Source organism: Scomber japonicus, chromosome 20, assembly GCF_027409825.1.
Source record: "Scomber japonicus isolate fScoJap1 chromosome 20, fScoJap1.pri, whole genome shotgun sequence".
NCBI lineage: Eukaryota > Metazoa > Chordata > Actinopteri > Scombriformes > Scombridae > Scomber > Scomber japonicus.
In genome coordinates, this window is record NC_070597.1 from 11,594,671 (window position 1) to 11,608,026 (window position 13,356).

General features: G+C 37.0%; 2 protein-coding genes across 4 annotated transcripts; both read right to left on the reverse strand.

The window, feature by feature from the left end:
- Positions 1–65: 65 nt before the first annotated feature.
- On the reverse strand, positions 66–3,916 carry LOC128381408 (L-seryl-tRNA(Sec) kinase-like). Its single transcript, XM_053341419.1, has 6 exons — positions 3,252–3,916; positions 2,331–2,592; positions 1,729–1,930; positions 1,576–1,651; positions 1,387–1,480; positions 66–1,299 (listed from the first exon to the last, which is right to left on the reverse strand). The coding sequence occupies exons 1-6, from the start codon at positions 3,468–3,470 to the stop codon at positions 1,085–1,087; spliced, it is 1,068 nt and encodes a 355-aa protein (XP_053197394.1). The 5' UTR covers positions 3,471–3,916; the 3' UTR covers positions 66–1,084.
- Positions 3,917–4,576: 660 nt separating this feature from the next.
- Positions 4,577–12,808, reverse strand: zgc:174164 (uncharacterized protein LOC570656 homolog). 3 transcript variants are annotated; one of them, XM_053341571.1, is made up of 22 exons: positions 12,734–12,808; positions 12,324–12,430; positions 12,159–12,235; positions 12,034–12,079; positions 11,870–11,946; positions 11,342–11,534; positions 11,168–11,230; positions 10,917–10,988; positions 10,655–10,824; positions 10,414–10,504; positions 9,753–9,883; positions 9,147–9,318; positions 8,504–8,593; positions 8,207–8,402; positions 7,808–7,919; positions 6,798–6,978; positions 6,544–6,630; positions 6,134–6,239; positions 5,533–5,665; positions 5,314–5,413; positions 5,067–5,104; positions 4,577–4,879 (listed from the first exon to the last, which is right to left on the reverse strand). In XM_053341571.1, exons 1-22 carry the CDS (start codon positions 12,798–12,800, stop codon positions 4,756–4,758), a joined length of 2,433 nt encoding a protein of 810 aa, XP_053197546.1. In that variant the 5' UTR covers positions 12,801–12,808; the 3' UTR covers positions 4,577–4,755. The 3 variants fall into 3 exon arrangements, with proteins under 3 accessions (XP_053197546.1, XP_053197545.1, XP_053197547.1); XM_053341570.1 differs by having other exon boundaries at positions 5,013–5,104; XM_053341572.1 differs by lacking the exons at positions 11,870–11,946; positions 12,034–12,079 and having other exon boundaries at positions 5,013–5,104.
- Positions 12,809–13,356: the final 548 nt, after the last annotated feature.

A 13,356-nucleotide genomic window follows, 5' to 3' on the forward strand; every position in this document is an offset into this window, starting at 1 on the left:
GGTCTTCCGGGGGGTCCCCAGCAAAAAGTAATAATATATTTTTACTATAATTCTGGGAGGGGGGGGGGTGTCTGTCCTGGACCATGGTCAGTTTACGGGTCCTTGACATGAAAATCCATTGAGCTAGATCATTCTGACCACTGTCTGTATTGGATGCAGCTACATGTGTTTGGTACATGTAATCATGGTGTTAGGGACACATCTCCTTACCTTCCAGTGATTCACCAGGATTTCACTCAGCTCCTGAAGTAAATCACTATCACATGGGCATCTAGATATAGAACATTTTTAATAAAATACCACTGAACAGTATTTAAAGTTAAACATCATGACCTCACCAGCTTGGTATATTTTTTTGAAACTGAAGCTGGATGTTTGGAGGCTGACAGCCAAACTGACTCATTTTCTGTTCAGAACATTTAGTTTGTGTCCAGCCTGACCCATGATCCTGCTTGCTGTCTTGATATTTATTTATACCTCACGTCATAGACTGTTGAAGGTGTCATCCAAATCAGTTAGTAATATTTCAGAAGGATTTCACTATTTCTCTTTTTATTGGTACTAATTTATACCATTGAAACCTTTTTCTACAAATATTTATACATTGACTTGAGTCGTTTTTGTGGTATTGTTCAAACCAATTTTCATTGCAGCAACTTATTTGTATTGTAGTTGATGTTGAGACACTGTAAAGTTGACCTGCAGATTTTGTTTAAATCTTGGTCTGAAGTCAAGACTTCTTCACTTGGGTGAAGTGTTCAGTATATTATATATTCTGGCAAACAACACTAAAATGTTATCTGATAAACATTTTATACCACATATGGTGAAACCATGTAGATGACTTAATGTGTGTCACCTTGAGTTTGAGAAATTAGTTGAGAGGAAAGGTTGACTTTCAAAATATTAATATACGTTTTTAATTACCAAACAAAATGTAGTAAATAACTTATACATAAAGTACATTTCAAGTCTTTGTTTAAGATGAACAAGTGACTAAGAAAAATAATAAATTAAATACAATTTACTGTTTCACAGTTTCACTTGTGATCTTTGATGTGATTAAATTTACTATTGTCAAAACTCAAGAATGGTCATTTATGATTTTCAACAAGAGTTCATTTTTATCATTGTCAAAAACATCTACTGCTCTTTTCACCACACGTTCCACATCGATGTCCTCTTCACTGAAAGGCACTTCCTGTAGGAACTGTTTCCTCAGGTTGTGAAGAAATCTCGCTTTGGATTCATTCAGCTGCGTGGCCAAGGACCTCATACGATTAGGAGGTACTTGACTTTCTGAAGTTCAGATAACAAAATGATTGTTACGCAGGGTTTCAAGTGACAAATGTAAATGATATGTATAATATTAATCTAACTACTTACCTCTGGCAGTCTTCATGGCTTCAGAGATCAGGCGTCGACAGGTCTGGTCAGCCTGGTGAACCACACTATTGGCACATTTCTGGCGGTCAGCTTCCTGTTAAAAAAATAAAAAATTTAAAAATAATTCTCCATTGATGTAGCTGTAAGTTTAAATTTGACTCACGCTTGAGGGGTACTACATTGACACACCTTTTGTTCTGTGTTGTCCTCAACTGGGCTCAGCGGGTTGTTCAGTGCAGAGGAGATCAACTCCATCACCCTCTGACTGAGGACAAGCCACACAACAAATCAATACCTGTTTATGCACTTGAAGTACTTATTGATTATTGACTGGTGCCTTACATGTCACATGTGGGAATATTTTCTGTAGTGTTGAGTAAAATGCTGTTTGTCTCCCATGAGTTTCTCTGAGGATTTGGAGGCTCCATACGCTTTGCCATCTCCAGTATCACCTCAGAAGGAATGGGTTCAGACCTGCTCTGGTTTCTGCTGATGCATGACTCTAAATCACACTGCAGATACACCTGACAAAAGCCCAGTGAATCTGCAACAACAATTGACATTTTAATTCAATGAAATGACCAACACTTCAAGGGCATAATGGTAGTTTTACATGTAATAACCCATAAAAAATGATTTTACAAAGTATACCACAACATTTTAAACTGATTTCTTGTCACCCAGGCTGCCATGGTTTAATTTATGTAAGTGTTGTAAAAAAAAATATTTGCAAAACCATTAAAATTGTTTGGTATCAGTAGTTATTCACAGCAAGGTATTTAAAAAGTTTGCAGTATTAAATCAATATTAAAGTTGTCAGTATGCTTACTAAATTGTAACCTGTTATCTCAGGTATGCATAATGGGCAGAACTATGCAAGACTACCAGTATACTCCTTTATGAACATCCAAATTAACAGCTTATGCTCCACACAGGAAACTTACACTTTCTTGCAAGTTGGAAAACTTCATATCTCATGCTTGGATAATAGAAATTGTCATCCAGTAGAAATATGAGTGGTGCCCGATCAGCCTGAGAGTGGTCTGATGTTTCATGCTTCAGCAGAGCTTGGATGCATCGCTCCCATGCAGCACTGTTGATTTGGCAGCTGCTACCTGTAGGTGGCACTACCAACACTTCAGGCTTCTTCAAGAACTGCTCAATGCACTGCAACACTGCCTGTCTGTGCAATCTCCATTCAGTGTGCTAGGAAGGTAAAAACAAAAAAAAAAGTCATGTCTGAGGAGGCTCTTTTTTTAAACACATGCTGAGAATATGACACTGAATTTAAATTGTCACAGTATATTTAATATTATGCAAGAGGCCATAACATAGACACTAAAACAGGGAAAAGGGGGTTTATAATGTCTATTACTGTTCATGTGATAGAGTGTCTCTGGGGTGCTGGTTTAATGGCTCCTTTAAGGACAGGGACTCTAATCGGACAGTAGGGCACAGAGAGTTAAATCCAAATAATGATCAATCGTTGAGCAAACATGGATCATGGATGAGGGATAGGTTTGAATATGTGTGTGTGTGTGTGTGTGTGTGTGTGTGTGGTTATAAAGAAAACAGAAGGAATAAAAATACAGTATTAGTCTTTAACATACAGTTTCACATTTACATTAATAACTTGTTAGAATCAGTCTTGAATAGTTAAATGAAATTGACTGGTCAAATTGGTTCATCCATGAGAGAAATTAGTGTTATCTATGGCATAACTGTTATCACTGGACATATAACTCAATTGTTGGCCAGTTTTACACATTTTATAACAGTGATATTCTTCTAATTCGCTCTCTTATCAGATTGCACTTTTTCAGGACGGTACTGTATATCTGCTAAATTAACAGATCCGTCTTTACCATTTCTTGCAGTTTGTCATCTTCCCCTGACACTTTGGCCTGAAAAGCATGCTCGGGGATCAGGTCATCATAGGACACCACAGTGGACCTCCATCCACGCTTTGCGGCGGTGCTGCAGACCGTGCGGGACAGCGTGGACTTCCCCGCAGCCGGCAGCCCGCAGAGGACACACAGACAGGCCGGAGCCCAGCCGACACCCGCAGCCTGCTCCGCTGCCATGTAACCTACTACAGCCCACCGGTGTCAGCCTTTTATGCGTTGTCTCTTCATACATCCATAGTTGTTGGAGCTTAAAGCTGACTTCCGCATCACAATGAAGAAGAAAAAAAAAAAACGACTTCCGGACAGGTTATTTCAAAGTAAAAGTCCACCTGGTGAAGCGAAGCGAATAAAGAGCTGAAACCTGAAACAGTGAATTACAGACGGGATACACTTGAGACAGTCCTTCACGAAAATATTAATATATTGAGAGTATTTGTTGTTGTATGTATGAATGTATGTTTCTACTTTTTTTGGTCATTTAAATGTTATTTTCTTTCTTACTTTACATGTATTACTTTGCTGTATGAATGTTGTTTTTATGTTTATTGTATAGCCTTTTAATGTGAAACACTTGGTGCCTGTAATTTCTTTTGTTGTAAGGCACTGATCAGTTTTTCTTGTATGAAGAAAAGTGCTATACAAATAAAGTTATAACTAAATTTAACAATCTAGGGAATCATTCTTTATTTGAACTACTCACAATTCATGGCTGCACTAAACCTGTGATTAGGGGTCAAAGGTAGACAAACAGGTTGGCTCTCAGGTTGTTTTCTTGCGATAAAATATGAGAACCACCATCTGACTAGTAATTACTGTTATATACTATTCTTTTTTTTTTTTTTTTTTTACAATTCCCCACATGATACATGTGTATGTCCAAAAGTACAAATGAAGGGCAGTAATATGCTTCTTAAACTTCAAATATAAGAGCAGAAGCAAGATAAAAGTATTTCCATTCAGGACCATTTCCATAATTCTACATACTTTCAGATCTCTCATACATTATGATTACTACAGTTACAAGTGAATCTTTTACATTACAAAAACAAAAACAAACATGAAACTAATTATTTGATAGTTTTTATTACAATTAACATTCATAAAATATTAAAATTCACAAGATCATTAAAATATTTTGACAAACAAAAACATAACCTAAACATAAAGGCATAAAATACAAAATATTTGTGGATGTTTTCTTTTACATTTGATGTGCAGGTATTTCCAATCAGTAATAAACAGGAATCTCATTTAAAAAACAACCAAAACCAACCATTTTCTAAAAATATTAACAAATACACCAGTCTTATCAACCACGATCAACTGAGCATTACAGTTGAATAAATATAGGTCTGTCAAAAAAGTACAGTGGGTCCATCACATTCTTTTAAATTTGTCTCTTCATATAGTTAACTTCATACATTCACAATACAACTGTCAATATTTAGTATAAAAAAAAGAATTATTTTGGCGGCTGCCGAGGTGGGATTGGTTTGGGCACTCCGGGGCCCTGTTTGGGAGGTGGCTGTTGTGCAGGGGTGGCGCTTGTTTCCGTATTCCAATAATCTAGTTCTCCAAACCTGAAACTGACAAGTTATGTACAAACTTCGTTAAACCTCTTATGTTTAATTGTACACTTAAAGTTTTAATTTCCACTTAAGTGTGTGAAAAGTATGGATCATTGGATCGTTTGAAAGAAGAAGTTTAACAGGTTCATACCCAGAATTTGGATCTGAGGTAGCTGTGAAAGAATAAAGTTTAACAGGTTCATACCCAGAAATTGGAACTGAGGTAGCTGGTGGATGTGCAGGCTGAAATTAAACCAAAAAAAAAATCAGTTTGAGGTCAATGTATAGTCAGTTTTTAGAGATATATTGAAAAAACTGCATTACTGATTAAATTACCTGTTCCCATGTGTGAGCCTGCATTTCAGGAAATGAAAACCTGTTTTACCTACAGTAAACTAGATATTTGAGTAACTTCCCTGCAGTGATGGTTGAGAAAAAACAAAAGTATTTACCCTTTCAGGAGCAGCCCGTGCTTGGGGCTGAGTTGCGGCACTTGTCCGACCATTGTTGTTTGACTGACTGTTTGTATTTCCACTTGGAGCATTACGTGACCTGTAAATGCAAAAATGGCAACAAGGAAATTATTTTTTCATCAAAACTACAATACAAAAACACAAACTGCAACCTTTAAAATATTTATCAGAATCATTTAAATGTGTGTTGATGTTTACTTGGCACGGCCTCGTTTAAGACAGGGGTCCAGGGTGTCTCTCCTGAAGACGTAGAGAAATCCCACAATGACAAGAGACAGAAGAGGAACCACCAGAAGGAAGAAGATCAATAGGCCGTTCCTCAGGGAGTAGTCTGAGATATTAAAAGTGGAACATTACAGTATGATGTTGTAATTACAGTAAGAGCTGCATAAGTCACATAATAGCTGACATGTATTTCTAGCTGATGACCTACAATTATGTCCGTGATTTCTAGATCTATGTAGTTTTCCTTTTTTTTGTTAATTAAGATTTTTTTTTTTCATTTCTGATCTAGCGGACATACAGCTGAGGAAATGGAAAGACTGAAATGACATTTTCATAATATCTAATAATAATAATCTAAGACTACAACATATACATCTGGACACTTAACTAAGGCTGAGGCTATTTATTATTTTCATAATTGATTAAACTGCTAACTTGATAAATCAGTTAATCTGATCGCTCATCAATTTTTTTAATGTTTGTTCAATTAGGGCTCATGAGTGTGGCATTAAGTGTCACAGAGATAAGTGATCTGTATATAGTAGTGTGAGTGCCTTTAACAACCCAAACTCACCTATCTGAGCAGGACCACTGTCTATACTGCCACCTCGTCCAGATCTGTCACAGTTGGGCGGTGCCCACCCGTCTTGACAGTGACAGTGTCCTTGGTCATTACATATCTGAAGAAAAACATTAGAACAGCAATGTCAGACAGGTCACTATTGGCTGGTAAATGAGCAAAGAAAGTAAAGAAAATTAGGGATGCAATTGGAAATTATTTATTTTCAGGATTGATAATCTGATGATTATTTTCTTGATAAATTGTTTATTTATCAGTTACAGTTGTAAAGGGCTCAACAAAGGAATGTTTTGTATTTTTGCTTGAAAATTAACCAAAATGATTAATCAGTTATCAAAAGAGTTGCACATTATTTTTTTGTCCATTAATTAAGTCTTGCAGCTATAAATAAAATATTGTCTTACACCCCGGCTGTGGCAGGTGGTCTCAGCATGACAGTCTAAGTTGGGCAGCAGAGCAGAGGCGTTTACACACTGGAAGTCAATGCAGGTCTGAAAGAGAGGACTTATTACTGATTGATGTAATCAAAATCTTTCCACTTTCATAATGACAGTACTGACCTGGAACAAGTTCAAAATCAAATTAGTTCCTGGTTACATTCCTGCTCGTTGGTGTGTACACTCTTTTAAATAGTTTCCAGTCTTGAAAGTCTGCTTACCTTTCCTTTACCACAAGGGCTGCCAGGGTTAACATAGGCAGGATCTAGCACATCTGTGCCAAGGTTGAAGTCTGCATTAACACAACTTGCCCCATCAATAATTTGGATACTGACATGGGCACCATTAGGAGGATGATTGACGTCCACGTTAGTACATTGCACCTTTCCACACATAGCATTTCTGTGGTGTAGATAGAGAACACAATCAGTTCCTACAGCTGTTAATGAGTTACATACTGGACGTACAAAAGTAATATATCCTTTAAGTGACACATTAAAGGTGCATCACTTCATTTTGTTTATAATTACAATCCTAGTTCATAGTATATTAAATTGAAGGGCTTTCTACAAGAATGATAAAACAGACTCACTTAAACAAACAGAGGACCTATGTTAAGAAAAGTCTCCACATGGGTTTGCTAAACCCAATTCTACTGAGAGAATGGATGATCAGATTATTTGGTCATTTGATAATAATAACTTTACCTTGAAAAACTTAAATTTGCCGCAAATAATTTCAACACAAGGGATTGTAATGGAAATTCTTATTATTCATCTTCTCTGACACAAATGAGCAACTATGTCATATGATTAGATTAGGTGTATGTGTGTGTCATAATCTGCTGACCATGACACCACTTATGTTACATGAAATGCTGATTGAGTGAACATCATCGAACATTGCATGAACATCATGTATGTTATAATCTACTGACTAACCATTGTCCTGATTGTACACACATTATGATGTGACTATTGTGCTTACATTGTTCTGATGATAGAACAAGGTCATCCTTTCACAAGATAATGTATTATATATAATCTGACTATTAGGAACAACTTTGTGCTTCTTGATAAATTAATATTGCCAGAACAGCATAGAATGTATAATTCAGAAATTTCAAGGATGTGACCCTGCATACACTGCAGTTTTTCCCAGAGTTACACACTTTATATGGATCAACAGTTAAGTTCATGTCATTCAATAAGTAAAAAAAACCTGTACTTACGCTACGCTACATTTCTTATATTGTCCATTGCTGGTGATTCCACAGTTTCCAAACAAGTTTCCCTTAGTATTTGCATGAGTAAAACAAGCGTCTGCTGCCTTTGTTGCTGGATCTGCCCAAGAGAGAAATAATATCCAAGATAAAATATTTAGGACAAGAGAAGTGAGTTAATATCATGCTGCTGCCTCTTGGTGGGCAGTGGTCTGATGCATTCTTGACTATCTTGATTATCCATAGTTAGGGTGTTACACAAATAGATACAAATTTAGTGTCTCATGTTTGACTGATACAGGATGTGACTCACACCTAGAAATGGTGACCAAAAGTACAGGATCCTAACAGTTTCTGGAGTTTAATTTGCTGCAGAAATCTTTGAGCATCAATCATTATTAAATGTACCTGGGGCAAAGAGTTTGTTGCACTGGGAATCGTATGTCTGGCATCGGCCCTCGTAGCAGTACGCAGCATTATTTTGGCAGGACAAGCCATCCATGACATAGTAGTCATTGGGACAGAATGCAGAATTGCCATCACAGTATTCAGGAAGATCACAGGTGTTGGCAGACGCTCTGCATGGTGTCCCAGAAACAACGATCTAAAGCATAAAAACCCATCACATATCATGGTTAACCACTATTATTATTGCAGTGCAGTCATGAGCTATGACTCCAGTCTATTGCCCAACATAATGCTGACCTGACAGTTGCTGCAGCACTCCCCCTGGGCGCAGGCAGATCCGCGTGTCAGTTTGCAAGTGGCAGCATTACAGCATTCATTATTACATTCCTGTATGAAATGGAAAGAGAGAAAAAAGGCTTAACACCACACTTAAAAAGACAGAGAAAGTACAGGAATTGAACACTGTCAGAATAAGTTAGAATTTAATTGTATGATCCAACAGGTTCTCACATGATGTGTGTGTGGTCTAGTCTGTGAAACTAAAAGCAAATTGTGTCTGACTCTGTAAATATTTGTGCATTTATGTTGCAGTAAAATAGTATTGTTGATTTAAAAAAACTATTTGTAATTATAAGCATAATCAAATAGCAAGTGTTTCCATATTCAAAATAAAGTTTGTACTGTTCTTGCTTTTCAGGTTCATGGCCAACACATTTCTAGACTGAGAGTCTATCTGTGTAAGTATCTTATATACATTACTATTTAGTGGCTGTCAGACCAAAATGTCAGCTTAAAAGTGTAACCTTAAAAGTTTTCCTATTAAATATAAAACATTACTTACTTTACAAGAAAAAAATTTAAACATATTGACGACTTCTACTTTTCATAACTAATTGTTCAGTGTTGTGTGTGAGTGTGTGTCTGACAGACATGACTCTACCTCTGGTGTGCCACAGTCACACTCTTCTTTTCCTTCCAGCAGGCCGTTGCCACATTTGGCAATACCAACTATATCTGACACAGGGGGCTGGTTTCTCAGACACACACCTCCCCCACGAAGGATCAGCGTCTCAAAGTCTTGTCCACTGCAGGTGCTGAAACTGGTGGAACCACTACAAGGTAACAGAATAAACCGTTGATAAAAAAAATATGAACAGTGGACACTTCTTAAACTAACATGAATTAGTATTTTTTTTTAATGTGATATAGCATTTTGGAAACTATACAAAAGTATTGACCTCTATACAATTATCTAGCCAAACTAGGGAACCACTAAAGTCTGCAACACAAGATGAAAAACAAAACTAAACAAAACCTTCTAGGACATTCTTGCCAAAACAATATCAGCTCTGATCGTGAATGCTGTTTAATATTTTGTCCAGTTCATTCACATGTATGAAGAGGGCAAAATATTAGGAACACTTTGCAATAGTGGGTTTAACAGAACCGCTATCTGCTCTTTATTTCCATATGGTAAGGACAATTTTTAACTTTCATGTCAAAGTGTGTCAAGAGTTGAGGAAATATTTTGTGAAAGATGTTTTACCTAGCACTGGGTGCCATGATGCAGCTTTTTCCATTACATTTGCAGCTGTTCGAGTCATGATTCATGCCCAGGTTATGGCCCATCTCATGGGCCACCACAGTGGAAATATAAGTCAGACTGTTGTCGCTGAACTGTGAATATAAATTCAGTTGATTCAGTGCAAACATTATGCATCATTTATATATACTACTATTATTTACTATACCTAAATATGTGATCCTGTATTAGAATTAAAAATCAATATTATATAAAAATCTAAAAAGAACTTCACCATGAATCTTCCATTAAAAAGAATATATTTAAGTCACAGTGAAGTGAAACTGAACGTCATTCTTTACATTAATTCTTTAACTAATGTATGGTACCATTCAATTATTCAAAATTGTTCATTCAATGTGACTTTAAAAACTAGTGAGACACCATAGTATTTAAACATTAAAGTAACTATCGATTCAATAACTCGAAGAAAGTTGCCTTGTCATGAGTCATAATGAGAATGTGCTCAAGTCTAACCTGTTTGACTCCTGTGTTATTCAGAGCCGGTGGGACTGAGCTTCTCATGAATAATACAGAGTGTATCAGTTTCTGTACTCAAGATCTTGCTACCAGAGCACCGTGATGGTGTCAGCTGGTGTTAGAAGTTAAAAGGGAGTTAACTAACCACGTTGATTCCTCCAGAGGTGGCCACAGAGCAGACTGTTCCCACAAAGGCCATGCCCAACACACCTCCTGCATATGCCTTGGGCTGACCACTAAGAAACACAAAAATAAGGAAATACAAGTAAAGCATCATACTCTTTACTGTACTTTTCAGAAAAAGTTCAGACTATGTGGCATGCATAAAAACAAATTGTGTTTCATCATCTGGTGACATCGTCTTAGAAAAAAAAGCTGTTACATACACAATGAGTTGACCGATGTCATGCTTGATCTTTGGTATCAGAACAGACTTCCTCCAGCGGACAAACCTCCCCAACACCTCTCCTGCAGAGCCATCCACGCTAAAGGGATTACTATCCTTAAAAACCTCCAGGCCCACAAGCACAATGCGGATATTCAGCTTTTTGTAATACTAGAAGAGAACAGAAATGAAATTTAGAGATTTAAATTCAATTATAAATTGTGTGTGATAATATGATAGCATTAATTAAAAACAAATCTCACCCCATCCAGCAAATTGGCCATTTGCACCATCTCCTCTCGTACTGCTGTCTCATTTTGTTTCTTATATTTGTACTGTTAATGAAACGAGAAATAACATAACAAGTGTCAGTTTGGAGTTATGGGTTATAATACATAATTAGAGCACTGCTGCTAATCTGCTTACTTATTAAAAAAAAATAAAAACATGTTGCAGTTACTTCCTTTTTAAGCACAGCACAAGTGAGTTCATAAAAAAAGATATACACACTCACCCTGAGATTATCAACAACAAACACCAACTCCACATAACTGGTGTCAGGTAAGTTGCGCTTTCTCTGTTGAGACCACAAACAATAAAGGAGGAACTTAGTCGGTTAAAATCCCTGCTTCAAACCTGTTCACAATGTAAACAAGGCTTTAGGGTTAACACAGCAAGTGCTCCTTACCCTCAGCAGTGACGTCAGTGATTGGCCGGGCTCAAAGGGCTCATGGCTTGGCGTTGGTGCAGCCTCATTGACAACCCCACAGGTGACGGGCTCTGACTCAATGTCCTCCAGCAGATACAAAAGGTGCTCGTTGGTATCAGACTGTGGCACAGGTTCTAGCGCATACGTCTCATTTCCTAACAGGATCACACCCCTATAAAGTAAAGAAAAGGAAAGGAAGTAAAGCCGTAGTGCAACATTTACAACGTCATTCCAAAAATGGGCTGTGGCACAATTTGACAACTTGGCATAACCTGGTATGACATACTTACAGAATGCGGAACAAAGAGACAATTTACCTGATAAGAACCTTTAAAGTTATGAACCTGATAGATTGTACTTGAAATCACTATCAAGATGTTGACAAAAACACACTGCTGATATATATATCACTATCATATAATACACATCAGATACCTCTCTTCACAATTGTTAAATAAAAGGTGACTTTGTTGCTATGAATAGGATAGAATATTTTCATATTCAAACCTTAGGCCAGAGCATGTGCTGAGTGCTACCATTGAGTCCTCATATCCATCTACCTTGCCGTGATAATAGCAATGCACCTGAGAAGAAGAAAACATTAAGTCAAGTTCAAAGGTCAGTGTTGAAATCAGGTGATTAACCCAGAATGAGGAAGCTTGCTTACTCACATGTTGTTTCGGATAAGTTGACACAAAGTTTGGGTGTAAAAAGTCTCTGAGAAGAGGAGAAAATTAAATATGTGTTATTTAATCTGAAGTATTTATAAGGACTTATATCAGTAAGGGTAGCATACCTGTTCTTCTTTAGATGAAGGAGGTGCTTTCTGTTTTTGATGATGAGAGCGTATGATATCCTCTCCTCGTCATATATCTGAATTCGAACAGAAAGTAAAAGCAAGAAATCATTAAAATATTAAATTATCAATTAAGAAGATCATTTAACTAGAATTGTAACCTACTTCTTTTGCCTGTGCTTGTCTGTTGATGCTCCTTGCCCATCTATGAATCACCTGAGGTTGAACAATGGAGTACTTGGAAAGTTTTAATGTATGCCCATTGAAAACGTCTAGAACAAAAGAGAAAGTACACAGACATTTTAAATAATCACACAGGTTTTTTGTGTGTGTGTGATTTTCTATCAAGACACCACACACACACAAACAAACCACACAAACAAAGTAAGCGGTCTCTTTCTTGGGAAGTACTAATATTTTGTCTTAATTGTCCCTTTTTAGATAAACACTAAACAACTATTGTAAGCCACAAGCAATGATGGCAAATAAAAAATCCTGTCCACAGTTGTCGGCGTGTGTATAGAAAGAAAAACAAACTCCATCGAAGGATACAACAATAAAAACGGGGTCCTCACCTTTATTGTCAATCCCAAAAACGAAAGTGAGCAAAAAACACGCGAAAAAGACGCACTTTGTGACCATGATGCTGATTAAAGTAATATTTATCTAGCTCACATCTCCAATGCGCCTACGATATGACTGCTAGGAAATCATCAAAGGGCGGTTTCGATCCCTCCTTCAGGTGCATGGTGGGTGTAGCCAAAGACAAGTTAACTATTGCGGCTTCCGGTATACTGACAAGACTGCAAATATTTGAGTGGATTTTTTTTCGGGAAGAAAATCTTCAGCAAAGCCAGTTGAAACTTCAGGATTTCCACATTTCAAACAATTAAACATAACCTCAAAAAAGTTAAAATTCACAGAGATCAGTTCAATGTATTAATGTAAGAAATAGATTTTCTGTGTATTAAGCAGTTAAGTAAACCCATGCTGCTGACTAATGCCAGCACACAAGTTTCAGGTCCTCATTTATGGCCAGTTGGCGTTTAAGCCATATGTGTGCATCATATAACCAAAGTCAAAGCCGACTTCCTCATTGAAAATCGTCGAAAAATTCCGGACAATGATTTCATCCCATAACATTTCCTTCACTTTCTGTCTCAAGTGCGTGTGTTTCTGTGTTATATTAGTCATCATT

Excerpts from the sequence above, each read along its gene's own strand:
- LOC128381408 (XM_053341419.1), bottom strand. The coding sequence starts at position 3,470 with ATGGCAGCGGAGCAGGCTGCGGGTGTCGGCTGGGCTCCGGCCTGTCTG. Across the intron at positions 2,593-3,251 it reads ATGACAAACTGCAAGAAATG|CACACTGAATGGAGATTGCA; the intron begins GTAAAGACGGAT and ends TTACCTTCCTAG. Across the intron at positions 1,300-1,386 it reads AGCCATGAAGACTGCCAGAG|AAAGTCAAGTACCTCCTAAT; the intron begins GTAAGTAGTTAG and ends TCTGAACTTCAG.
- zgc:174164 (XM_053341570.1), bottom strand. The coding sequence starts at position 12,800 with ATGGTCACAAAGTGCGTCTTTTTCGCGTGTTTTTTGCTCACTTTCGTT. Across the intron at positions 10,989-11,167 it reads TTGTTGTTGATAATCTCAGG|TACAAATATAAGAAACAAAA; the intron begins GTGAGTGTGTAT and ends TTTCATTAACAG. Across the intron at positions 10,825-10,916 it reads TGGCCAATTTGCTGGATGGG|TATTACAAAAAGCTGAATAT; the intron begins GTGAGATTTGTT and ends GTTCTCTTCTAG.